General features: G+C 39.4%; 1 protein-coding gene across 7 annotated transcripts in view; it reads right to left on the bottom strand.

The window, feature by feature from the left end:
* The window catches only part of MRPL1 (mitochondrial ribosomal protein L1), a 70,264-nt gene extending 47,844 nt beyond the window's left edge, over positions 1-22,420 (bottom strand). For 5 of the 7 annotated variants that reach the window (XR_012332079.1, XR_004526705.2, XR_004526706.2 and 2 more), the window contains exons 1-5: positions 20,290-20,472; positions 11,614-11,725; positions 4,511-4,769; positions 2,037-2,120; positions 602-673 (exon numbers count right to left, since the gene is read on the bottom strand). Coding sequence is in view for 4 of the 7 variants with exons in the window: in XM_033857157.2 (XP_033713048.1) it covers positions 602-673; positions 2,037-2,120; positions 4,511-4,769; positions 11,614-11,725; positions 20,290-20,329 (567 nt within the window). In the remaining 3 variants the exon portion in view is untranslated. Of the gene's footprint in view, positions 1-601; positions 674-2,036; positions 2,121-4,510; positions 4,770-11,613; positions 11,726-20,289; positions 20,473-22,402 lie in introns of those variants that run through there. The other 2 variants (XM_019932771.3, XM_073805376.1) reach the window with 2 other exon arrangements.
* Between the last annotated feature and the right edge of the window lie 4,956 nt (positions 22,421-27,376).

Genomic DNA, 27,376 nt, shown 5'->3' with positions numbered 1-27,376 from the left:
TGTTTCAAATGGGCTCCACAAATTCTTTGTTATTTTCCCAAGGCAGGCTATATAATCATTTTTTTGCCTCCATGCTAAGCCTACATTACTTGAACTGATGAAGTTGGGGAGGTAAAAGTTAAGAGTAACTAAAAGTACCATACTATAGAGGTCAGATACTATCCTTTGTGATCTACTAAAGCAAATCACACTTTTCACTCCAAGAAAGCAAAACAAATATCCGACCTTCAAAACGTGAATAGAGATATCCATGTGTGCTACCTTTTGCACTTCCTCTCAAATCTCACATTCAAAACCAGAAAGAGTCATACTGCCCTTTCCAGTCTACCCACAGAACTCTCACAAACATATAGGAAGCAAAGAAAAATAAATCACAATATAAATCAAGCATAGTTAATATAAGAAAGTCTGGATAGTATTTTCTTAGCTTGATTTTGAGACCCAGAAGAGTAGGAAAATTTTCCCCTGTTCTGTAAAGCTCTACTAACCATTGATCAACAGATATGAACAGAGTGGTTATGTTCCACATGTAATAAATCAACAGATGGCAAAGATAACAGAACAATTTCTATAACTAATGAACATGAAAACAATACTGTACCTTCTGAATCAGATTAGTTCCTCCTGCAAATGCAGCTCCATTTTCTTCTGCTATTTTTATCTCTGATGCATTCTACCAAAACACAATAGTATGAACATCAATCTTTAAGCAAATTCAGTCTGCTTTCAAGTATTTGTCAGAAATAATACCACAGTTCAAAATAAAAACTGGGTTTTTTTTTTTACTTTTAATTGAATGTGCATCAATTTTCAACTAGATGCATCAGAGATATTACATCCAGAACAAGTTTAGTTTAGAGGTGATTAAAGTGTTTCTTGACTTAACATATGAGGAAACACATCAAAATGGCATATTAGGAACCCACCAAGTGGTCCTTAGTCTCCAATGCTATCAATACATCATCTTCCAAAAGTAAAAGATTAAAATATATTTAGTTTTGCTAATTTAAATGGAGACATTTTATCAAACCAATATACAAGAGTAAAATTTTTTTAATTTAAGAAACGAGAACCAAAATTTAGCCTATTGTCTGAAAATTCAAAGAAAAATGCACAGTTTTAGGGTTTTTTTTTTTTTCTATATGTTCCATTCATGCCATTTGGTTTTACTGTGAAAACATATCACTCCCTTATTTACTCAAGTTTTGTGGCATTCCAAGAGCTATATTCTCTACTTTCCTAGGAAAAGAGTAAAGAATTTCTTCATTGAAAGTGAGACAGATAGAGAGGAATCAAAACACCTTATAAAACAAATTCATGAATATGTTATAAACAAATGTTTATAATACAAAAAGAATGACAAAGAGCTGTATTACTACACTTGTTATCGCCCTGACTTTCTTGACTTTCCAGACTAGACCATTTTAAAAGTGTGGTTTCTATGTCTTCATAGCACTAAATGGGCCAACTGCTTTAATGTCAATGTTATTCTTGTTTGAAGAGCTTCAGTAGGAAGCAGCAGCTAGTAGGATAAATTCTATACTTCTCTTCAGTTTCTTGTGAGAAACATAATATGGTAGATGAATAATGATGAAGTTAACATTGTGGCTTAGCTCTTTCTCAAGCTAATCAGAAGGACCAACCTCAAATAAGTCATCTAATTGCTTTGAGCGTCATGTGGGGAAAATAAGTCTAGAGGAATGCTAAGGTTTCCTCTAACTCTACTCATTCAGTTATTCTTTTTTTTTTTTTTTTTTTTGCGGTATGTGGGCCTCTCACTGTTGTGGCCTCTCCCATTACGGCTCTCCCACAGGCTCCGGACGCACAGGCTCAGCGGCCATGGCTCACGGGCCCAGCCGCTCCGCGGCATGTGGGATCTTCCTGGACCGGGGCACGAACCCGTGTCCCCTGCATCGGCAGGTGGACTCTCAACCACTGTGCCACCAGGGAAGCCCTCATTCAGTTATTCTAATCATTGACTAATGTGATATGTAAAAAAAATTAGACGATATAAAAAGTTGACAAAGGTTACTCACCCCTGTAAATACAGCAACTTTACTGGTCTCTGAAACAAATGGGTATGGCAAACTAAGAACACTGGCAAACGGCTCCACTTTTTTCTAAATACACAACAATGGAAAATCAATTATGAAAAATTCATTCAGCTTTTCTATATCTGAAATATTCACTGGTTACACTTTAAGGCATAAGAGATTATATTTCTTTTGTAAGAAATCCTAATAAAAATCTAAATCTCTCTCCCCAGCTCCATACTTCCACGGCACTTGGCTTCTATCTCTACATCATTCATCACAGTCTCTCACATATTAACAGATGAGTTTGCACAATCCATATCTTCCCCAGCACCTAGTACAATGCTTTCCACATGATGGATGCCAATAAATGTTTGCTGCCCTGAATTAAATTCAAAAGAACATGTAATTTTTTTAATAGCATCAAGCAGGACATGTATATAGCTACGCATATTGAACAATATCCAGCTGATCTGTTCAGTAGGTCACCCCTAATTTCCATCACTGGCTCTAAACAATCAGGTAAATCAGATGATATTAACTTTAAATCCAAGATTGATTGCCAAACCTGAAAGGCTCTTCTGAGTGGGTCTATTTTGAAATTACCTGGACCACCCACCACTTTCAGATATATTTGGGAAGCCAGTTGGAAAATCCCAAATAAATAATGGAATGCATGTGAGGCGCCCTAATACAGGTGGAGTTTCTACACGGCCTCAAAACTAATATGTTCAGTCATTGGGTCAAGGACCTGTCTAGGCCTATGGCTCAGATCTCTTAGGGAGATGTCGCAGGGAAACAAGTTCTAGGCCCATAGTTTTGGTGCGGCCTTAAGGTCTGGAAGAAAGAGAAAAGGAGTTGCTCCCTAATTAAACTGATTGAAAGATGATATTTTTAGAAAAGCTTTGCATAGAAATAACCTCCTGAGAATTTCTTTTCAGACAAGAAGGCACAAACTCTTAAGCACACTTTGTATCAGACATGCAACTCAGTTTTACTGACTGGCATTCCTTTGCCATTAACATGTCACAACTGACTTCAGTAAATTTTTCAATGGCAAGCAATCACAATAGCATCCCCTGGGGGAATGCTGGCTTGTTTTACAAGCACTCTATCAATAACAAAAAATGTCTCAGGAAAACAACTGTACCCTTCCAATGTTATTAGTTTACAAGCGGCTTCCATTTATGAAATGAAACCTGTGGTCATACAAGACTTCGTTATAAACTACATTAATGGTTGACTGAGAAAGTGATTATCTTGGACAGTACAACAATTTAAAATAAAAGAACAGTAACACTATAGTATAAAATAAAATTACAACAGGGCTGGTATGAACTATAATAAATAAGAACTAAGAAATGAGACAGACCTTGGTTCAAATCCTAACTCCACCCCCTACTCTGTGACCTTGAGCAAGTTACTTCACTTTCTGTGTCTCAGCTTCCTCTTCTGAGATTATTATAGAATTAAATGAGCAAATGCATGCAAAGCATTTAGCACTGTGGCTGGTACACAGAAAGTTTCCAGTAAATGTTGATCGTTATTATTAAACTCTTACCAAATCCTTCACTATCATCTCATTTAATCCTCACTATAACCAAATGAACTAATAAGCATTTTATCCCCCTTTATAAAGAGAGGAAAAAACTGAGATTTAGAGAGGTTAAACCAGAAGCTTAAAGCGCAGGTAACTGGTGATGCCAGGATTCTGGCCTGTACTGTAACCCGACTCCAGAGCCTATGCTCTTAAGCACTATGCTGTGCTGCCTCCTTCTACGTGCTCAATTAATTGTTGTCGTTGAGGTTGTTAAATTGTATTCAAAACTATATACCTTCTAGATGGACCCAAAAAAGACATTCTCGGAGTAAAAATTAAAATATCATCTCCAAAAAACTCAGACTTAAGTGAGAAGCTTATAAAATTTAGAGCTGTAATGGACCTCAAATCTAATCTAGTGTTTTTCCCACTTTCAGAATTTTATAAACAAGTCTTCCATGGAACTGCAATATATAAACAGACAAAGTAGAAAGGTTCTGGCTGAGATGAGAGTAAGGGGCTTGGAACTCCACCCAAACTTACTCTCAACTTTAGGATTCTAAGGAACACATCTGAAGGCTACTAAGCTAATCCAAAGTCCTCATTTACAGAGAAGGAACAACATACCCAGGCAGCCTAAGTCATTTTTCAAAGTTACAGCAATACCTCAATTAATTTTAACACTACTTTTACTGAAATTTATACCAGTGACTTTCAGATGAAGAGGAGATATATGTTCAGCAACTCTGCAGAGTACATTCAACATTTTATCTTATATTTGGAAAATTAAGACAAACAAACATATTTTTCAACCTAAAGTTCAGAAAGAGCACAAGATTTTCTAAAAATTATTACAGGAGACAAAAATTGTTTAAATGAAGAAACGGCAATTCTTTCAACCACTGTTCACAAATAAATTTTAATTGAGTCTACATACCTTCTTCCCCAGTGTCATATCCAGTGTCAAATCAAGATAGACACCTTGCTTTGGATTAGTAAAGTCCAGAACTTGAAATTTCTTAAGTAAGTGAATAGCTTTCTCAACCTCGTATATCTGCCTTGGATATAAGCGTTTTAGGTAGACATCATCTTCAGGTTCACCTTCCATAAAGGGATATGACTTTATTTTTTCTATCTCATCTTTTTTCTCATCCGATGCTTTTTCTTTGGCACCTTTTTTTGTTTTCTTTGCAGGCCTTAAAAAAAAAAAATTCAAGATCAGTTATCTCAATATGTAGTCCAAGAGACTTAAAAAAAAAGGCAGTGGGGCTTCCCTGGTGGCGCAGTGGTTGAGAGTCCACCTGCTGATGCAGGGGACATGGATTCGTAACCCCGGTCCGCGAAGATCCCACATGCCGCGGAGCGGCTGGGCCCGTGAGCCATGGCCGCTGAGCCTGCGCGTCCGGAGCCTGTGCTCCGCAATGGGAGAGGCCACAACAGTGAGAACCCCACATACCAAAAAAAAAAAAAAAAAAAAAAAAAAAGGCAATGTACATTAGACCAAAAAAAGACAAAAGATAAAGTTTATTTTAATTCAAAAGCATAGATTATTTTATAGTTTTTCTAGTGCAACAAATATTAAGTGAACTTTTGAACTGTTTGCAATTGATACAAAGTTGGATAAGGCATTGATGTTGCTCTCCAGAAACTTAGAGGAGACAGACATGCAAAGAGATAATTTCAATATGATGTGGTAAATACTTTGAGAATGTTATCAGGGCCATAGGGAAAAGACATTAACCCTGCCTAGGAGGAAGGGAAGAGTTCTGAAAGAGATGACCCCAAAATCAATTCCTGAAGGATAAGGAAGAATTAGCCCAGATATATACCCAAGAGAAATGAAAATATATGACCACACAAACACTTGTACACAAATATTCATAGCAGCATTACTCAAAAGAGTCAAAAAGTAAAACAACCCAGATGTCCATCAACTGATGAATGGATACACAAAATGTGGTATATTCATACAGCAGAATATTAATAGGCAATGAAAGGAAATGAAGCACTGATACATGCTATAATTTGTATAAACCTTAAACACATTATGCCAAGTGAAAGAAGCCAGTCACAAAAGCACCACATGTTGTATGGTTCCATTTATAGTAAATATCAAGAATGGGCACATCTATAGAAACTGAAAGTAGATTTGGTGGTTGTCTAGGGCCAGGGGAGAGGGTTAAGGAAATGGGGAGCGACTGCTAATGGGCATGAGGTTTTGCGGGAAGATAATGAACATGTTCTAAAACTGACTGTGGTGATGGTTGCACAATGCTGTGAATATACCAAAGACCACTGAATTGTACACTTTATATGGGTGAATTGTTTGGTATGTAAATTATATAGCAATAAAGCTATAGAGTTATCCAGGCAAAGAAACAATGTAATAAAAGTACTGAGGCATGATAAACAGAATGGTACATAAGGGGAGCTATTATAAGTTCTAGCTGACTAGAGCAGGGGTTGGTAAACTTTTTCTGTAAGGGATCAGAGAGCAAATATTTTACGGTCTCTTGTCTCAATGACTCAACTCTGCCATTGTAATGTGAAAGCAGCCACAGCCAATTCAAAAATGAATGAGTGTATCTCCGTTCCAATAAAACTTTATTTATGAACACTGGTTTAAATTTTATAATTTTCATGTGTCACAAAATACTGTTCCTTTTTTCCCTTTTTTTCCCAATCACTTAAAAATGTGAGAAACATTCTCAGCTCATGAACTGTACAAAAATAGATGGCAGGCCAGATTTTTTGGCCCACTGGCCATATTTTGCTGACTCCTGAACTAAAGGTAAAGCAAAAGGCAGGAAACAGCAGCACATGAGGCTGGCAGATCTAGATCACAGAGAGCCTCCTCTAGAAGCAATGAGAAGCCACTGAACAGGAGTGGGATCTGTATTCCAGGTAGAGTATTCTGGCTGCAATATAAGGGATGGATTTGACGGAAGCTAGATTGGAGACAATTAAGAGACAACTCGCTCCCTCTCTTCTTAAGGAGGTATGACAGCCTGAACCAGAGCAGTGATGGTAATAGGCTGGACAGATTACAGAGATATTTTACAAGGTAAATATTGAAGAGAGGGAAAGGGGAAAGAGAAGACTCTAGAATACTTCGTAGGGTTCTGGCTTGGGTGACTAGAGTAGTATCATTAACTAAAACCAGAAATAAAGAAAGCAGAACAGGTTTCTTATGAGGAAGGTAGTCACAGAGATGAGTTCAGTTTGGGTAAACAGAGTTTGAGTGTGGGGTTAGTTGCATCACTGGCCCCAATTCCTTACCCCCTCTCTCTATTCAAGTTCCTCTGCTAAGTGACTCTGCAGTTCCTCCCAATTAAAAGGGTGGAGTATATTTCTCAGTGCCTTGATTTGGTCATGTGACTAGTAGACCAATAGAATAAAGCAAAAGTGACAGTTTCTATGCTCTAAGCTTAAGGCATAAGAGGCTTCATCTGTTTCCACTTGTAAGTTTGTATTTCTGCCATTTTCATAAGAACAGGACCGGGGTAGCCCAAGGTGGGAGGAGGCGAGAAGTGTGAAACACAGCTGCCCCACAGAGCCCTTAGATTGGACAATTCTCAGCTGACCTGCAGTGGACTCATGGAGGCACAGCAAGCCCAGCCAAGGTCATCAGAGACACCCATCCAAACCTAGCTTAGCTCAGCCCACCCGGAGATGTGTGGGCAATGATAATTAATTATAAAGGAGTTTGTTACATAGCAAATGCTAACAAGATGCTTCCAAACTAAGAAAATATGTTCAACAGAAAATTACAGGTAAGAGTTTGAAGTTAAGAAGTCAGAGCTAGAGATGATATATTTTCTCAGCATTCATTCAAGTCACACCTTTAATCTTTTAACCATAAAAGTTTTAAATTAGTGAAATAATATTTTAGAAAGATGTCTGGGTTCTAAGGTAGACACAATAATGGCTTCCCAAAGATGTCCGTCTCTACCTGGCAAAAAGGACTCTGCAGATGGGATTAAGGTTAAAGAACTTGAGATGGGGAGATTATCCTGGACTACCCAGGTGGGCCCAAATCACACAGTCCTTGAAAGCAGAGAAACTTTCCCCTTTCTCATCCGCATCTGATAGAGATGGGAAGAGACAGGAGAAATCTGAGCATGAAAGGGACTCAATATGCCATTCCTAGCTTTGAAGACAGAGGAAGGGGGAGCCATGAGCCAAGGAATATGGGTAGCCTCTCGACCTGGGAATGCAAGGAAACAGATTCTCCCCTAGAGCCTCCAGAAAGGAACGAAGCTCTGATGACTCCTTGATTTTAGTCCAGTGAGATCCATGTCAGAATTCTGACCTACGGAACTGCAAGATAATAAACTTGAGTTGTTTTAAGCCACAAGGTTTGTGGTAATTTGTTACAGCAGCAACAGAAAACCAATATGGGGTCCTAGAAAATTTATGCAAAAGAAATGGATGACAGTAAAATGATATTTTAAAAAAGAACCTCAAAAACCAATCCAACATATAATTCCACTGTCACTTATAGCACTGGATGAATCCTTATTACCATAGCTAATAAGAGTATCCTCCCAACTAATAAGCAATTTGACCAAATAGCAGATAATTACAGTGCTCATTTTTAATGGGACACAGGTGTCCTACCACTGGACTGCTGACAAGTCTAAGTAGGTGCCTGGGTGGATGATGCGACATGCCCCAATGGTATTTGGGAGTACACCACAAAATCCTGAAACCTTCCAAACTGGAGAAATCACATTTTATATTTAGTAAAAGAGCAGTGGGGCCAATAGAAGAAGGAGCCTAGAGAGCCTGTTTTAGTAATAAACTCTCTAAGATTAACAAAGGAATAAATATTGTAACTGTAACCTACAGATTTACTTTATGTAAATGCTGATTTCACCACTATATTTTTAACCATGACTGAACCTGTCCATTTAATTTGCAATTAGTAATATGAAGTCCCCAGAGGCTAAAATATGATTTTTAAAGTAATAAATATTTGCAAAACCCAATATAAGTCTGATACATAATGAGACTGGGTTGGGATATACAGCAGTTTACTTATTTATACTTTAGACCTTGTTTCACAAAATATTTGAGACGGTTCAGTGAAAATATTAAGTTACAAACAGAACACTATTTTAGTAAAAAGAAAAATAAAGTACATCATTATAACACAGAGCAAATAGGACTTTAAGGAAAATACTGTCTTCCAAAATTAATAAAAAACTGCAATTGAATAAAATCTGTCAATAATAATTAATTTTATAAGCCCACCACCTGTTGTTTTCCATGACACTCCAAAAATTGTCTGCCTTTATTCATAAGAATCACATCCAGAAGAACTCTGTTGTTCATGCAATTATGTAAGGCCCTATCAGGAGAACTTAAATACTATTATTCTCAGAGAATAAAATAATCATATTAGAAAGGTTTTGGGGAAGGTGAGGGAGAAACACCTGGCAGTCTGAATTAGAGAGAACAGAATTTAGCTGTAGTTACCTGGGTAACTAAACCACACAGATTAAATGAGTAATAAGAGACTGTTTTCAGGTAATAACTTTCTCCCTGCTTCACCTGTCTCCTACGTCCAAGAGAATGAAAGGAAAAAATAATTCCACGGTCATACCCAAATAAAACAAGATAAGAAAAAAATCAGTGCTATAATAAAGCTCACTTCAAGATCCTTGAAGATCTGTGACCCCAGAGATCCAAGTCCTTTTAAGGCTGAAGAAGCCTTTACTTTGAGGAATTGGGGTGGAGGTAGGAGGGTACACAACCTCAGTCAAACTAAACTGAACTGAACAGAACTAAAGAGAAAATGCCTAGGGCATATAACTATTAATGGAATGCCAATGTTTGGAATTCTTACTTCTCAGTGTAATCACATAAATAAAATCACAAACACCCACCTTTGATGCTGGTTTATTCATTAAACTTAAATGCAGGGACTTCCTGGTGGCGCAGTGAATAGGGCTCCGCGCTCCCAATGCAGGGGGCCCAGGTTTAACCCCTGATCAGGGAACTAGATCCCACACACATGCTGCAACTAAAAGTTCAAGTGCCACAACTAATGAGCCCACCTGCCACAACTAAGACCCCAAGCAACCAAATAAATAAATAAATAAATAAAATAAAATAAATGCAGAAGTTCTGCTTATACCTAAAATGTAAAAACTGACAGAATAAAGCCTGTCAATACAAATAAAAGCTGGAAAGAGCATTAACAATGACAGAGTCAGATAAAATCACAACTTTTCTTGAATGCATCACAGAGCTGAGATCGTAGGGCAACCAAACAGGTCTGAAATCTCCCTACAACCCCACTCCATATGCATACAGCCAGGAGGGTCTCACCTGTAGCAGAGAATAAGAGGAAGGCAAGCAGGAAGGAAAAAAAATCAGCTAAACTTTTAGCACTAACGTATAAACCCCCTGAGAGATCCAGACACAAGGGGAGTTCACACTTACTGCGTGGGCCTTTTCCACAGACCTCCACCAGATGCTCCCGGGAAAGACGGGAGCAGGCCAGGGGACTAGGGAGCCTCCTTCAAGGGTGCAGTATGGAGAAGATCAGCTACTACAGCCGGAAAGGCAAGTAACCCTGAAGCCCTCTAGGGCACAGGTAAACACCCACTGTATGTACGGAAATAAAAGAAGAAAAAAACACTAGAAAGAAGAAAAAACACTAAAACTTTTATCCTCAGGGGTGGGGCAGGAAATAGTCCTGAGTGCAGTATCATCTACCAATAAAGCTATGGAAGGGTCCAGGCACTACGGCACAAGACCTGCAATAGATACATACCATGGGGGGAGGGAGAGAAATACTGAGAAAACCTCATGCCCAAGGACCAGCAACAGTGGGCCTACTTAAGACAATGGCTGAACTTGGAAAACACAGAATCCCTTCTGCACCCATCACCAGCCTGACAAGCACTGAGTAATAAGCAATAGCAGTCTTCTACTTGGGGAGGAGCAAGAGTATGGAGAGTGACCCCCTTCTGAGGCACAGCTGCACAGGCAAGGTTGAAAACTGAGCACGGAACAGCAACACTGAGAAAAAAAAACCTTCCAGCAACCCAGCCCCCACCCTAAGCACAAGGTAACAGTACAGAAATCTGAAGCTGGTGGTGGTAACCATAGCAGTAACAAAACCAAACCCCAGCTCAACTTTTGACTGGATTGACTTAACACTGTGACAGAAGAGGCATGCCCATTTCCAGGCATAAATAGTATGTACTTTAGTCTCAACTGTTCGAACAAAATATCTAGCAGTCAATAAAATATTCTGAGATATACAAAGAAGCAAGAAAAAGAACCTATTGTCAAGAGAGAAGCAAAACCAGAGTCAGAGATGCCACTGGCAAACCATGAGTATATGCACATACACGCAGAAGAGAGGAGATTCAGAGTGGCAAGAGAGAAGAGAGAAGCAAGCACAAGCCCCTCTACCCTGTCTCAGATCCTGACAGAAAATCAGCCATGAAAAAACTATTTTTTTAGTATATCATAAAGTCAATACGTTAAAATATTAAAACCACAATTAAAATTGCGAATACTATGATTCTCATCAAGCTACTGAATAACTCATTGTTAGACATGGAAAAAATTATCTGCTAATAAATTTTCACAATTTTTTAAAAACATGCATATTTCTTTTTTTTTTTTAATTTATTTATTTTATTTTTGGCTGTGTTGGGTCCCTGCCGCCTCGCAGGCCCTCTCCAGCTGCAGAGAGCAGGGGCTACCCCCCGCTGCGGTGCGCGGGCCTCCCACTGCTCCTGCCTCGGCGCACGGGCTCTAGGCACGCAGGCTTCAGTAGTTGTGGCACGTGGGCTCTAGAGCTCAGGCTCAGTAGTTGTGGCACACGGGCTCAGCTGCTCCGCAGCATGTGGGATCTCCCTGGACCAGGGCTCGAACCCGTGTCCCCTGCACTGGCAGGCAGATCCTCAAACACTGTGCCACCAGGAAAGCCCCCCAAGCATATTGTTTTTTAATCAAAGATTTAAATGATAGCAGATGAAATAACTAAAAAAATAAAAACAAAACAAAAAAACTTACCTTGTAGCAGCAGCAAAATGTCTGTTGGGCACCAGAACGTACACAGAACAAGGATAAAGAGATGTCTGAGAAGCCATCTTGGAAAGACTATGCCTTTGCTGATGTATCAAGACTTGAAAGAAAACAAACATGTAAAATATTAATCACTACATACACAGTTTTTACATTCTCAGTGTTTTCTAAAACAAAAATATTCAATATTTGTGAGTTAACCACAATCTTTAAAAAGTGTAAAAATGGAAACTGTACTTCTTGAAACTAAAGTCAAGTAGACATATCTAATTGAAGAATTCTGTCCTAATTTATTTTTAACTTAGTCTAGTTCAGGCTCAAAGTATGTTAGCTCTATTATTATAGATTACAAATACGTATCCTGAATTTTTAATTTAAATTTTAGTCTTTTTTTTTCTTGTATAGATAATACATTCAAGTTGCCCAAGGTACTTCTGAAGGATAAGAAAGTGGAGGGTACTGTCTTACCAGAGGTCAAGACTTGTTATAAAGCTATGGTAATTAAGACACTTTGGTATTGGCACAAGAAAAATAGACTAATGAAACAATAAACAGCCCAGCAACAAGCCCATGTACATATGGATACTGAAATATGACAGAGATGTTATTGCAAATCACTGTGCAAAGAATTCAATAAGTGGTGCTAAGACAAGTGATTATCAACAGGGAAAAGAGTATATTTAGATCCCTATTTCACACCACACACACACACACACACACACACACACACATATGCAATCAATCAAATCTAGACGGACTAAGGACTTACATGTGAATGGCAAAACTTAAAGGATTTCAGAATGTAGGAAAATATCTTTATGACCTCTGAGAAGGGAACAATTTCACAAACAAAATCCAAAAGCAGTAACCGAAAAGTGACTACATTAGTGTTAAGAATACCAAAATACTTTAAAGAAAGTGAAAAGACAAGCCAAAAACTGGGAGATTATAATAGTAACATACATACTGGACTAAGGATTAATATCCAGAATATATAAGATCAACCCAATTGAAAAATAAACAAAAGAGATGAATAGACTTCTAACTGAAAATGAAATACAAATGATGCATAAACATATAAAAAAAGTACAGTCTTGGGCTTCCCTGGTGGCACAGTGGTTGAGAGTCCGCCTGCCGATGCAGGGGACATGGGTTTGTGCCCTGGGCCAGGAAGATCCCACATGCTGCGGAGCGGCTGGGCCCGTGAGCCATGGCCGCTGAGCCTGCGCGTCTGGAGCCTGTACTCTGCAACGGGAGAGGCCACAACAGTGAGAGGCCCGCGTACCGCAAAAAAAAAAAAAAAAAAAAAAAAGTACAGTCTTATTAGTAATCAGGTAAATGTTAATTTCAACCACAGTAACATATCATTTTACGGTGCTACTTAAAGAGTGGTCTGTGAGCATGTTACAGCCTATCTGTTACCAAATTAAAATTAACCCAGCATGTAAATCAAACACATCACTAAGTAAGTATATTATTTAGTGCAGCTGACAAAATTTTTTTCCACAAGACTTTCTCAATGAAGTGTGCTTTGATCTTATTTTGGACAGGTAACAGTTTGTAGATGAGATAATTTAAGTAGCACTGTTTTACATGTAGCAAATTGGCAAAACTTTTTTAAAAGTCCTGTATAGCTGAAAATATCACATAAGGATAAATTTTACACATAGCAGTTAAGAGTATGAATTGGAATACCATTTTGGAAAACAATAAGGCATTACCCAAAGAGGATGGGCATGCACACCTCAATGATGCAGCAATTCTACTGGGCATGTACCCTAGAGGAACTCCTGCACACGTGTACTAAGAAACAAGAATGATCATCACATCGTTGAAATGGCAAAACTGAAGAAAAGAACCCAAGTGTGTATCTACAGTAGGATGGATAAATAATTTGTGGTATATTCCTATAATGGAAAGCTACAGGACTGTAAAAATGAATAAACTATATACCATATATATAGATGGATCTTTCAAACATAATTTGAGCAAAAATGTCACTGGCAAAAGAATTCATTTGGGATTATTTCAATTCAAAAACATGCATAAGTAATCAATATTGTATTTAGGAGTATGTGTGTGTGTGTGTGTGTGTGTGTGTGTGTGTGTGTGTGTGTGTGTGTGTGTGTGTGTGTGTGTGTGTGTGAGAGAGTGTGTGTGTGTGTTAAAACTATACAGAAGGGGACTCCCCTGGTGGCACAGTGGTTAAGAATTCTCCTTCCAACACAGGGACATGGGTTCGAGCCCTGGTCTGGGAAGATCCCACATGCTGTGGAGCAACTAAGCCCATGCACCAAAACTACTGAACCGAAGCACAACTACTGAGCCCACGCACCACAACTACTGAAGCCCATGCACCTAGAGCCCATGCTCCACAACAAGAAAGCCACCACAATGAGAAGCCCATGCACTGCAACAAAGAGTAGCCCCTGCTCACCACAACTAGAGAAAGCCTGCTCACAGCAACGAAGACCCAATGTCGCCAAAAAAAAAAAAAAAACTATACAGAAAAACAATGGAGTGATAAAATAGAAATTCAGGAAAAGTGCCTTACCTCTGGGGAAGAAACAGATCAAATAAGACAAAAGCACTTAGGCCTTTGAAGGTATTGATAATGTTCTTTATTTTTTTAAGCTTACTAGTAAGTATCCAGAATTTTAAGTTATTATTCTTTATATGTTATAAATATCTTTTGTATGTAGAAATACTAGGAAAATGTTTTTATTTAAGGGTTACAAAAGAATATACAAAAGTAAAGTCTTCCTCCAACCCCTAAAACCCAGCTTCCCTCCCACGTTAGTAATTTCTTATGCATCTCTCTAGAAATATTATTTCCCTACTCTTCTATTAAATGGTAGCACACTCTACTCACTGTTCTATACCTTTATTTTTCATGTAAAGGTATTAGAGCCCATTTTCACACATATATTAGATATAGATGTACACACATTATTTGTAAGAGATGTGTATATATAATCTCATGTATGCCTTTCACAAAGGTACGTTTATACATATGTATTACAGCAATAATTTCATATCAGTTCATAAAGACTTCATCTCTTCAGAGCTGCAAAAGTACTACACTGTGTGGTTGTATCATAATCAGTGACCAGCCATTAGTTCATTTATAATATTTTGCTATTATAAACAGTGCTGCAGTGAATGACCTTGTACAAACATCATTTTGCACACATACAAGTATATTCATAGGATAAATTCAAGAAGGGAATTTGCTGGGTCAAAGGATATGAACGTTTGTAATTTTGATAAATACTGCTCTCTACAATAACAGTGCCATATACATTTCAACCAGCAATGAAAAGGTTGCCTGTTTCCATACACTCATGCCAACATAGTATGTTACCAAACACGTTGATATTCGTCAACCTAGTAGATGAAAGATGGTATGCAGAGTTGTTTTAATTTAAATTTCCTTATGAATTAGGCTGAATATGTTTTCATGTTTGGTCATCTATATTTTCTTTTCTGTTTAATTGGGCTTAAACTCAATTTTGGTTTTTTTTGGCTGTGCCATGTGGTTTGCAGGACATCAGTTCCCCGACCAGGGACTGAACCCGGGCCATGGCAGTGAAAGCCCAGAATCCTAACCACTAGGCAACCAGGGAACTCTCTAAACTCAACTTTTTAAATTAGCGCTCTACAACTAGGTTTTCATGTAAAATTACTATTAAAATCTAATATCTTAAAATCCACTCATTATATAGACCAATAGCATGTAAGCTGTAAGACTTGTCTACACATCAAATGAATTCATTTCATGAGTTAAGCTTCCAAGTGCAGGGCACTGCGCACGCAGAAGAGCTACCGAGTCCTCACTGTGGTTTACAGGCCCTATGTGAGCCGGCCCCTGCCTGTCACTCCATATCACTCTCTTACTTGCTCACTATGAACCTTCTTTCAGATCCTTGAATCCCTAGAGTCCCTCAAGTTAATTCCTCACTCAGGGCCTTTACAGTTAATGTTACATCTGACAGGGATGCACCAGCTCCGTTATCTTCCCCTGGTCTACTCCTTATCATCAGCTCAAACGTCATCAAAGCCACATGCCTAACAACTCAATTTCATCTCTAATTCTAATCTTCCAAAACAAAGTTGAAATACAAGACAACCACCAAGACTGTGAATTCTGTGAACATATGGGTCCGACATTTGGGACAGTATAGGAAACCTGTTTATTACTGCGGCACAAAAGCCACAACCGGGGCTTTAACGGCTAGGAAAAAGAAGAGAAATAGACTAATGAGATCCAGTTCCTGACCTCCAGAGTCTCAAATTTAGTGGCTATGCTGGTATGCAACAGTCTAAGAGGAGATTTACACATTTTTAAAGAAGCCAACTACCTTGAAAAATCACATATGGTAAATGATGGAAGAGCAATTATCCACTCAAGATTTGGAAAACACTTCCAAAAGATAATTCTAATTATACTAAACAAGAACCCCACAACCCTGGCAGGATACTTAAAATAATAATTCTCTTGAATACATCAATTGCAACCTGCTATAAAATACTCAACCACTACTTTTAGAATCCCCAGTCATGACAACCAGAAATTAAAATTTTCAACAGAAATCAAACTGCTATAGACTAAGAAAAAATAAACTACAAAAATACCACTACTTAAATAGCACTGCTAGGCCACGATATCTGTATTTTCAATCCTTCTGTAGTCAATTTATCTATCTGTAGTATTTTATTATATTCCTTTAATATATTTCTTCTCCTCACACTCTTAGCAAATAACCTCACTCGCTACTTCAGAGAAAACAGAAGCCCTCAGAACTTCCTCCACTACTTAGGAACGTAACTGAATCTGCACTCATTCTCAAAAGTTATCCTCACCCCCACCCTGTGGCAATGAGATGGAAATAACTCCATCTCCTTTGCTAGCTGATTCTCTTAAACATGATACTGAAAGGTTAGAGTTCCCCAGGGTTTCTCAACCTAACTCTATAATCCTCACTTTCCCCAGGAGATCTTATCTATGTAGCCTTTGCCTTCCCACCATAAGCACTGTAGTCCAGGCCACCATCACCTACTACATGGAATGCTGCAACAGACTCCAAACTATTCTTCTACTCTCGGCCCTTTCCATTTCTTTTCCACCTACTAATAAGAGGGATGATTTAAAAACGAAATCTCGTCATACCCTTACAACACTTGGATGGCTTCACCTTGCTCTCTGAATAAAGTAAATTCTTAAAAAGGTCCTCCATGAGCTGCTTCTAACCTATTTAGCGGGCTTCATCTAACACCATTCTCTCTCATGCTTGCCACACTTCAAATACACTGGCATCCTTTCAGTTTCTTGAACACACCGTGGTTTTTACAACCTTCAGATTTTCAAATATAATCTTCCCTCCATCTGTGACATTCTCCCCTACTACTTCCCACTCCCCCGTCCAATAGCTAATTCGTAACTATCCAATGATCTTTCAGGGACTCTGCTTAAGCTACTCCTTCAGAAAAGACTTCCCTGAAGACTCAGAATAGATTAAGGTCTCTCATATACACTCTTATAACAACCTGTACTTTTCCTTCACAGCACTCAGGACAACTGTAATTTAAAAAGTAATTATACAATGAATGACCGCTCTTCAATAGATGATAAGTACCATGCATGGCCAAGGAGTGTATATAACTTGTTCACTATTCTGTTCCTAACACAAAACACAGTGTTTGGCAAATGAAGACATGATAAACATCTGTTGAATGAAAGAAGGAAATGTCAACTAATGAGAGCAAAAACTGGATTCAAATTACTTTAATATTCATTACAATACATGGAAGAGGGGTGGCATTTTGTTGAAGATCCATGTATTCATTCACTCATTTATTTATTAAACAACGATTATGCCAACGAAACATGTGCTAGCACTGCTTTAAGTATTTAGTGAACAAAACAAATAAAATCCCTGTCCTCACGGAGCTTACACCCTACTAGGGATGGACAATACTAACAAACATAAAATGGTACTGGTAAGAGGAAACCCACTGGGTAAAAGGAATTGAGAATCAAGGGGAAAGTGGGTTGCAGTTTTAAATAGGAAGGTTAAGGTAGGCCCTTTTAAAAAGGTGACATTTGGGGCTTCCCTGGTGGCGCAGTGGTTGAGAGTCCGCCTGCCGATGCAGGGGACACGGGTTCGTGCCCCGGTCTGGGAAGATCCCACATGCTGCGGAGCAGCTGGGCCCGTGAGCCATGGCCGCTGAGCCTGCGCATCCGGAACCTGTGCGAGGCCACAACAGTGAGAGGCCCGCATACCGCAAAAGAAAAAAAAAAAAAAGTGACATTTGAGCGAAGGCTTGAAAGAAATGAGAAAGTCGGTCATGCAAATATCTAGAGAAAGTGTTCCAGGCCCACTCCACTTGGGAGAAAAAGTCCTCCCAACAAAGGAATGTTCTTGGTGTGTTTCAGGAACAAAGCAGCCAATGTGCTACAGCACAGTGAGTGAGAAGGAGGGCAGCTGGAGAAGAACTCAGAGTGGTAAGCTGGGTGAATGGAGGTGGAAGAAGGTAGGCACAAAATGATATGGAAGACCCTAGGCCAGTGCTGTCCAATGGAAGTATAATATAAGCCACATGCATACCTTTAAATTTTCTAATAGCCACATTAAAAAAAAGGTGAAACAGAAATCAGGGAAATTAATTAATAATAAAAGTTAACATTTTATTACAGCTAATACCCCCAAATATATCATTCCAACGTGTTATCAATGTAAAAAAAATTGAGATATTTTACTTTTTCTGGTACTAAGTCCTCAAAATCTAATGTGTATTTAATACACTCAGGTTGGATTAGCCACATTTGAAGTGTTCAATTGTGGATAACAAAATAGACAGCACAGCTGTAGGCCATTCTAAGGACTTTAGATTTAGAAAAATGGGGAGGTTTTGCAGAGTTTTGAGCATAGGAGTAACATGATTTAAGTTCTTAAAGGACCAGACTACTTGTTGAGAGTACACTGCAGAGAAATCTAGGTGAGGGATGGTAGTGGCTTGGAAGGTAGTTGCAGTGAAGTAGTGAGAAGAAGTCAGATTCTGGATTTATTTTGAGGGTAAAGCAGAAAGGATTTGTCAACCATTTAATGTGATGTGTGAGAAAAAGAGAGGGAGTCAAAGATATTCTGAGGTTCTGGTCTGAGCAATTGAAAGGATGCAGTAACCGTCAAATGAGATGGGGAAGACTCCAGGCGATGACCATCAGTTTGATTTTAGACAAGTGTTAGGTTGCTGATTAGATATACAAGTGGAGATCTAGAATAAAGAGATGAGTTTAAGAATCTAAAGTTCAGGAGAGAGGTCCTGATTGTAGATAATTTTGAGAACCATTAAGATACAGACAACAGTCAAAGCCACAAAACTTGGATGAGATCACTAAAAGAGTGAATTTAGATACAACAGACATGAGGATGAAGGATGGAATCCTTGATTCTGAGAAATTCCAAGGTAAGAAATTGGGAAGAAGAGGAGGAACCAGCAAAGTAATGTGAGAAGTGACAAGTGAGATAAAAAGAAAATTAAGAGAGTGAGACATCCTGAGAGCCATGAGAAGAAAATGTGGCAAGGAGAGAATGATAACCTTTGATTCTCCTTTTGGTTCCTTTAGTTTGTCTAACATAATGTTATTTCTGTCATACATGAAGATAGTGCCATTAATCTCTTTTCAGTAAAGAGATACTTTTTAGTTTGCTCACTTAGCAGTTATCAAGGTCTGTTGTGATCTCTTGTCACCCCTATCTTTTAAGCAACAACTATCCCAAATAGGGAATGCTGGTCTCTATACTGAGCTTTCCTGTTACGAAGCTCAAAGAGAAGACTATGATGCTGTTAAAAAAAAAAAAAAAAAAATCAATTAATCACTGGTCTAGGAGTTAAGCTTCAGTCTTCCTCTGCCACTTGGTTATATGAACTTGGCGACATACTTAAGAGAATCAGTTTCTTCCTCTGTAAAATGGGGGTGTTCCTGGCTGCTGCCTCCACCCAAAAATCCACCATAGTTAAATAACAATACGTATCACTGTACTTCAAAAACACAAAATAAAAAAATTTTAAGTATTGTACCCAAAAAGGGTTGTCATCCTAGCCAACAAATTAGACCTTATTAACTGCTGAGAAGGGTTGCTAGCAAGAAATATCACAGAACTAGCCTCCAAATGATAAATGTTAATCCAAACTGGACAACATCTGGAAGTTTAAGAATTGGAACTGCCTGCAACGATGTTCTCCGAAAGCACCAAGTAGTCTAAGTTTATGGTTGTAAGCCACTAAAATATACCACCTTTTCCATTCCAGATCTCTCTTCACGTATCAAACTCCTTTCCCCCCGCAGCCCACATCCCCAGCATCGGAGACAGAGCCAAGTCTCTGCCTCGGTCCCTACGGGTGGCTGGAAGGGTGTCAATGTATACCCCCTCCCACTCCCGTCCTAGGGTGGACAGCTCCAGAAAGGAGTGAAACCTCTGATAAGGTCGTTTTTAAGTAGCAACGACCCTCTAGAGAACTTAAGAGTCCAGAAAGAGTAGAGGCTTATCGGGCCCCCAGTGCAGACCCGCACCTAGGAGAGTCCGGCTTGCACTGTGCAGCCACAGAAGACCCGGCGCCAGAGCTATTTTCCCCGCAAGCCCAGACGACCCCTCGCTTTACCTCTACCGAGGCATCTTACAGCCGCCGCCATGTTGACCATTCCGGATTGTGTTGACGAAATTGGTCCCACGCTTCAACCTGGAAAGAATTTACAAAGTGTTCCTATCCGGAAACGGCGGAGGGGGAAGGGATTCGAAGGAGCAAGAGGAAAGGAGGTGGGACCAAAGTAAGCCTTCGAGCTGGCGCCGGAGGGCGCGCCGCGCGGGTGCCCCGTGGCTGTGTTCCCGTTAGTCCTGCGTGCTGTGCAGAGCCCAGTGTTTCCTGGTTCCGGTTCGACAGTTCAACCATCTTCAGGGAAACGTGCCCTTCCTGGAAAGTACGGTCCTGTTGGCGATGCTCCAACTATTTTATTCCTTTTTATTTTTTTCTTTTTGATTCTGCAAGTGTACTCAGAACGATCATTTTAAATTGTGAGAGTACCCAGGAGAGCATGAAAAACAGAAAATCTGAATAATCTCACCAGCTTCCACCGCCACGTTTCCAGCCTCGTAAAGACTTTTAAAAATTAACCAGGCTGTCCACTACCACCCAAGGGACGTGTCCCAGTCACTAACAAACTCTTTTGAACTCATCGCAAGATCAGCGTGGTTTTCAGTTAATCTGAACATTAAGCAGTTCTACATTTTCCCGCTGCTGACAAACTGTGCCATTAGGATCAACTGAATAATAAAACTTGACAAATTTATATAACACTTCTAGTTTTAAAATGGCAGATCTAAGACCTACGCACAGGTTATTCTGACCGGGGCGGGGGCGGGGGGGAGAGAAAAAAAATCAGTATCCTTTCCATTACGTCACAACTGTCGGTGTAGTTTATCTAAAACAAATCTGATCACGAATTATATCACTTCCCAGTTTAATATAAAACCCTCGCGTGTCTACCTCGAGCTCGCTTCTGGCCTCCGCCTACCTCCCTGGCCTCAACCCTCTGCCCGCAGCCCACCCCCATTCAACCCCATTCACACACACGGTTTCTCACCTCCAGGCCTTTGTTCACTCTGTCCCCTCTGGAACATCCTGTACCGTATCACCTCGGTAACTTTTTTTTTTTTTTTTTTTTTAATTTAAGACTTCAACTCAGGGTTTATTCACTAATGAAGCCTCCCTCTTCCTTTCCCAGGCTGATTTATGGCCACCTCTTCCCGGTTTTGTACAAGGCTTACACCTGTTTTTGTTTATCTGTTTGTTTTATACAATTTTATTGAGTTATAATCCACATACCATACAATTCACCAGTCTAAATTGTACAGTTCAATGGGTTTTAGTATATTTATAGAGTTGTGTGACCATCACCACGTTATCTGTTTTTCTCAACTAATCATCTGAGCTCTTGGGAACAGAAATCATGTCTTACTCATTTTTGTAAACTCAGCACATACTACCTGCCTGGCACATAGGAGGCTCTCAACAAATATTTGTTGAATAAGTGAATATTATATGCACACATGAATTATTGACTCGATTAGAATGGCAAGCTTGCAAATTTGCTTCTATGAAGCTGCCCATAGGACTGGATCAAAGTAGGATTTTCATAAATGCTTTATTTTGTATTTGTATACTGTACTCATCTACATGAAGTATAAGATTTCTAATTTATTTGCCTGCCTTGCCAACACCTAAGCAGTTACTTCAAAAGTTCCACACCCATTTATGGCTGTTATACAAAAAAAAATTAGAAAAAACGGAATCTACCTTTATAACTTTCTTTCCTGTCTCCCTCCTTACCCTTCCTCCCTTCCTTTCACAAATACATGAGTGCCTGCCATGTGTCAAGCAGTGTGCTTGGCTATGCACAGATATGGTGAATAAAAGAGCTGTTGCTCTCATGATACTTAAAAATGAATTTCATGTAAGGGTAAATGCCAGAATTAGAGCAACTTCACTTAATTTATCTCAGACAAAAACCAAACATTCGGATTAGAGATTCTGGTCCTTAGACTCTACATCCCTTCCTTTTCGTAGTTGGGATCAGTTGGCCCCCATGTGTGTGCTTCTTTATGTCTCCTGTTATAGTAAGAGAATTTAAACATCCGATATTAGGATTTAGAGTAACATTTAATGTGCTTGTAGTAGTAGCTTTATTGAAGCAATGTCCTGTAGAGGTGCAGCTTACCTGATTGTCCACTTTGGGCACCAGAACTTGATAGCATTAGTCAGGTGGGGTCCAGAGTCCAGTTATCTATATATAATAATATATAAAGAGGTTATTTAGCTTGAGACTTGTAAAAACCACAAAAACGCACACTCTGAGATGGGAACTCCAAGCCTCTAAATATTTAACACACAATGAGGTTCTCATTAAAGAGAAGCAGTAGAGCGTTTTAGTTAAACAGTGGTGCTCTGGAGCAAAACTTCCCAGGTTTGAATCCCAGTATCATCACTTACTAGTTGTGTGACTTGGGGCAAGTTACTATACCTTTCTGGGCCTTAGTTTCCTCACCTGTGAGATAATTTACTGAGGTACTTACTACCATACCTGGCACAGAGTAAACACTCATTAAATGTTAAATGTTGTCATTACTAAGGAACCAGGGAGAGCTCTTAACCAGAGAGGTAAAATGAATACGCTGTTCTAGTAACCTTTCTTCCAATATCTGCTTAATTCTTAATATGATACATGCTATTCTTGTTCCTATATGTGCTAGGATGTCACCTTCTTTATATGAGAACTCATTAGTATTTTCAGAAAGTCTTTAGGCTGTGGTTATGTACTTCCTCAAAGTTCACTTTAAAGCAACTTTTCCCAATTGATTTCTAGGAAGGTTTTTACTCTCCAGGAGTCTTGGCATCATGCCAGCTGCCTGCTTGGCTGATTTCCTTGGGAAAAGTTTCTCAATATTTGCCCAACCTTATAGTTCTCTTGATCTGTGTTCTCTGCCTTTCTCAACTGTCTTCCAATTGAGCTGGAAACTCCTTTGCAAGAAGAGTCTCTTCCCATTTGTAGTTCAAGTTGAAAATGAGTACTCTGGACAAAAAACGGAACTCTGTGACATTTCCTACTTCATTAGTGTGCAACAGAATCACCCAGAAGACTTGTTAAAACTCAGATTGCTGTGCTCTACCCCCCAGAGTTTCTGATCCAGTGGGCCTGGGGCAGGGCTCATTAATTTGCATTTATAATAGGTTCCTGGGTGATCCTTATATACTAGTCTAGAGACCACACTTTAAAATCCACTTCCTATGTAATATCACGAAACATTTACATCCATACCGATCATTAACTTGGGGAGGAGTCGTTTTATTTAACAATTTTATACTTGATATAATATAAGCAATAAAAGCATGAATTTCCCCATGGGATATGTCTCTAGGACCAGACTCTACCCACTCTTATTTTCTCCTTTATACAGAAACTGCTATTCCACATCTGGATTTCAGCTCCAAAACTGTCCAGCTGTCAGCTGGAGAATTTTCAATGTCTGCCTGTCTACCTATCTGGATTTTAAGTATTACCAGCTCCTAGGTTCCCTTCCCTCCTTGTGCTTACTTTATACTCAGATTATTGTTTTAATAAAGAAATCACCATCTAGAATAATAATTTCTTAGAAGATTGAAAGTTTGGTGAAGAATTGAAACTCATTTTGTCTTGTCCTTTCCATATATGGGTGTTTCTCTGTCCAACAAACCCTAGGAGATTGTTTTAATTCCAGATTGAATTAGGAGGTTTAGAACTGTCCAGTGGAATGCTGGTAAATGTTTGACAACCAGCCTTCCAGTACAAAAGACACAAATTTATAGTATTTGCCAATCTCCATGGTGTAAACATTCCCAGAATAGGTGATTTCAAGCTGTCATACATCAAATCAACCAACTCACAAAATTCTGACAACATAGCACTTGGTTCTCACATGACTACAGCACTACTGGAAGTTTCTTAGTAAAAGCCTTTGGTTACTTTTAGAAGGCCTACACTAAACCAATTCATCCTAGAGCCACACTTCTCAAACTTTAATGTGAATACAAATCATCTGAGAATCTTATTAATATGTAGATTCTAATTTAGTAGGTCTGAGGTAGAGCCTGAGATTCTGATTTCTTGTTAGAAATCTGTTGGCTCCTAAGTGATACTGAGGCTGCTAGTCCGTGGACCACACTTTGAGTAGCAAGGCCCTAGAACACATCCTGGAGCAAAATTCATATTTCCATCGTTAGTCCCAAACCAGAACCTTCTGAATAGGTCTCTTCCTAATACAGAGTATAAACTTAAGTGGATTCCCAAATTTCTAGGTACAAACTCCATGACCTCCATCACTCAGTGGAGATACTAGAAATATCAATAACTTCCTGCCCTGCCTACATCTGCTGCTGTTGGAAACTTTCCTCTCCCACATAAATAAAATTCCACAAGCCCCAGCTATTTGGATCAGTGGAAACCATCTGACTCAAGGAAAATCTGTTCATACTGTAGCCAGTGATCCGGCTTGAAAAGAGAAGCTGGGCCAGTCATCCTTCTCACAGAACTGGAATTGGGAAAATGAAGGGCTGAAACATTTAGGTGGGAGAACTCAAGCTGTAAGGTCATGGCATAGATTCAAGGCTAGAGAAGCCTTGAAAGGCAAGCTGGGGTTATTAGCAAGCAGAAATGATGCCTGAGTAGAGTCACATGAAGCCAGTCAGTTTCAAGAATAGAATGGAGTGAGGATGCCTTGGAAAGCAGAAATATCATGAAGAAGAAAGAGAGCTACCCGCCTCTGAGAGGAAGATAGCAAATGCTGCCTCAGTTCCTATTTCTGTCAAGCCTGCAGTATCACTGTTCCTCTCCCTACCTTCTTGTGAGATCCGTATCTACCATATATATCCCTACAACAACTCCTGTTTTCTTGAGCTATCACCAGTGAATGTCTTTATTTTCTAAACCAACAAAGACCTAATTAAAATCATGGGACTCTAGTTATTCTAGTGAAGATGCATGAATTGGCAGCTCTCTACCAGAATTAGTAGCAAAGCCTTAATCATGGAATCTCAGAGTTTGAAAAGTTAGATGTATAAACCCTCTCTGTGATACTCAAATTTCTGGTTACAGATGAAGGAACAGAGGTACTGAGAAGTTCAGTAACTTGCCCAATTAGTGCATAGTTGAGTTGGGATTTGAATCCAGGATGCCTGACTCCAGAGTCTATGTTTGTAACCAGCAGTATACATGTATCACACACATATTTCTTGCCGGACATTGTGCTAAGCATGTAGTAGCTTGCTTAATTAAAGATAAAGAAACTGAGGCTCCGAAAACTTAGTGAGTTGCCCAAGGCCACACAAGTAGTGTTCGAGCCTAACAACCCAGTCAGTGCATTTGACCATCACCCCCCCCCCACCACCGCCTGCCTCCTGCTTCACTGCCACCCTGAAACTCTGGTGTTTATACATACATACACCTATGACTCAGTTTTCTTTTTCTTTCGGTACGCGGGCCTCTCACTGTTGCGGCCTCTCCTGTTGTGGAACACAGGCTCCGGACGCGCAGGCTCAGTGGCCATGGCTCACGGGCCCAGCCGCTCCGCGGCATGTGGGATCCTCCCGGACCGGGGCACGAACCCGTGTCCCCTGCATTGGCAGGCGGATTCCCAACCACTGCGCCACCAGGGAAGCCCTGACTCAATATTTTTCATGCCAATGTTTTACATTAGAAAATGGCCAGGTAATATCAGAGTGTGTGGAAGAAAGTAAATAACATGTAAGCACCTATACATTATTTTTTTCTTCAAAGCCAAGGGTGGAAATCACAAGCACCAACAAAACACTAATTGGAGTTAGTTTTTCTTTATCTCTAATGCACGCAGAGGTAAAACTTGTTTGAAATATTTATCTAAAACATGGCAATGCATTTTTTTAATGTTATAAATCTGAGAAAAGTAACAATAGCAACAAAGCAATTCTCAGGAAGAGGTTTTATTTTTATAGAAGAGTGTGCAAACTCATGAGAGGAAGCAGTAAGGATTAAAAGGATGTGACTCTCGTCCTCCCTTCTGTGCTGTGTGGCTTTATTGTTTTGTTGACTTAGAAGTGAACCTGACATTTTGTTGTTGCACTCCTTTCAGGTCCTTTCTTTGAAATTAGGTCAGACAGAGGCTGAGTTCCTTTCCGAGGTCTGATTAGGGACTAATAAGGAGTTAATAATCTTCGTATTAAGATTAAGTAATTATTTCTTAGTTATTTTTATCTGAAAAATATTGAATCAAATACTCCAGTATTCACCCATGTACAGCAGCATCTCATCTTGATCTAAATTATTTTTTTCCGTCTAACAGTTTTGCTGTTGTTGCTACTGGGTTAGCCTTTTTCTTCTTCCCATGGTTATCAGGTGGAAGAGGTAGAACAGGGGTGGTGTTGGAGGGAATAGGGGATGGCATGGGAAGAAAAGAGGCTCAGAGTGGAGCGGGCTTTAACAATCAAGAAGCCAGAGGTTCAGTTCAGGTTTTCGTGGCATGGCCAACCCCAGCAAGCTGTGTTCCCACCCAGTGCCTCAGTTTTTCCATCTGAAAATAGGAATGACAACATTTTTGTGGCACTTGATTCTTCACTGCAGTTCCTCAGCTTCAGTGACACCTTGTGAATGTATGCTAAATAACTATGGATAATTGATAAGGGTTAATTTTTAATGGATAAATAATAGATGCTTTTCTGGCTCCTCTGGGACAGATGACAGAGCTCTAACCCAAGCAAAAAACAAAAACAAAAACACAACAGGTCAAAGGGATATGCGGGGACCCAAGGGGTGGGAGTAATTAGCATTTCTGACCCATCAGGGAAAATAGATTGTATTTAGAAAAATAAATAGATTTCTCCAAAAATCAAAGGAAAATAATAATGGCTGGGCATAGAGATAAGAATGGAAATTTTATACTGAATAAAATTTCTTCTCAACTGTCATAATTTAGGTTCTAAGATATGTACTGGTAATTGCTTATCTTTCATTAGTTTGAACCATTATAACTGGCAGAAAACATGTGATTCTTCAAGAAGATACAAGAATGCATCGCTCTCCTGAACCCTCTCCGGGGCAGGGCTACAGAAGATTAGGGAGAGTAAGACACCCTAGTGCTCAAGGCTCCACTATAGGAAAAGGCCCAACCCCTTCCATGGCTGACCG

This window comes from Tursiops truncatus, chromosome 5 (genome assembly GCF_011762595.2).
Source record: "Tursiops truncatus isolate mTurTru1 chromosome 5, mTurTru1.mat.Y, whole genome shotgun sequence".
In the NCBI taxonomy this organism is placed as follows: Eukaryota; Metazoa; Chordata; class Mammalia; order Artiodactyla; family Delphinidae; genus Tursiops; species Tursiops truncatus.
The sequence above is the reverse complement of the archived record's forward strand: the minus strand, read 5'-3'. Positions and strand labels throughout refer to the sequence as shown.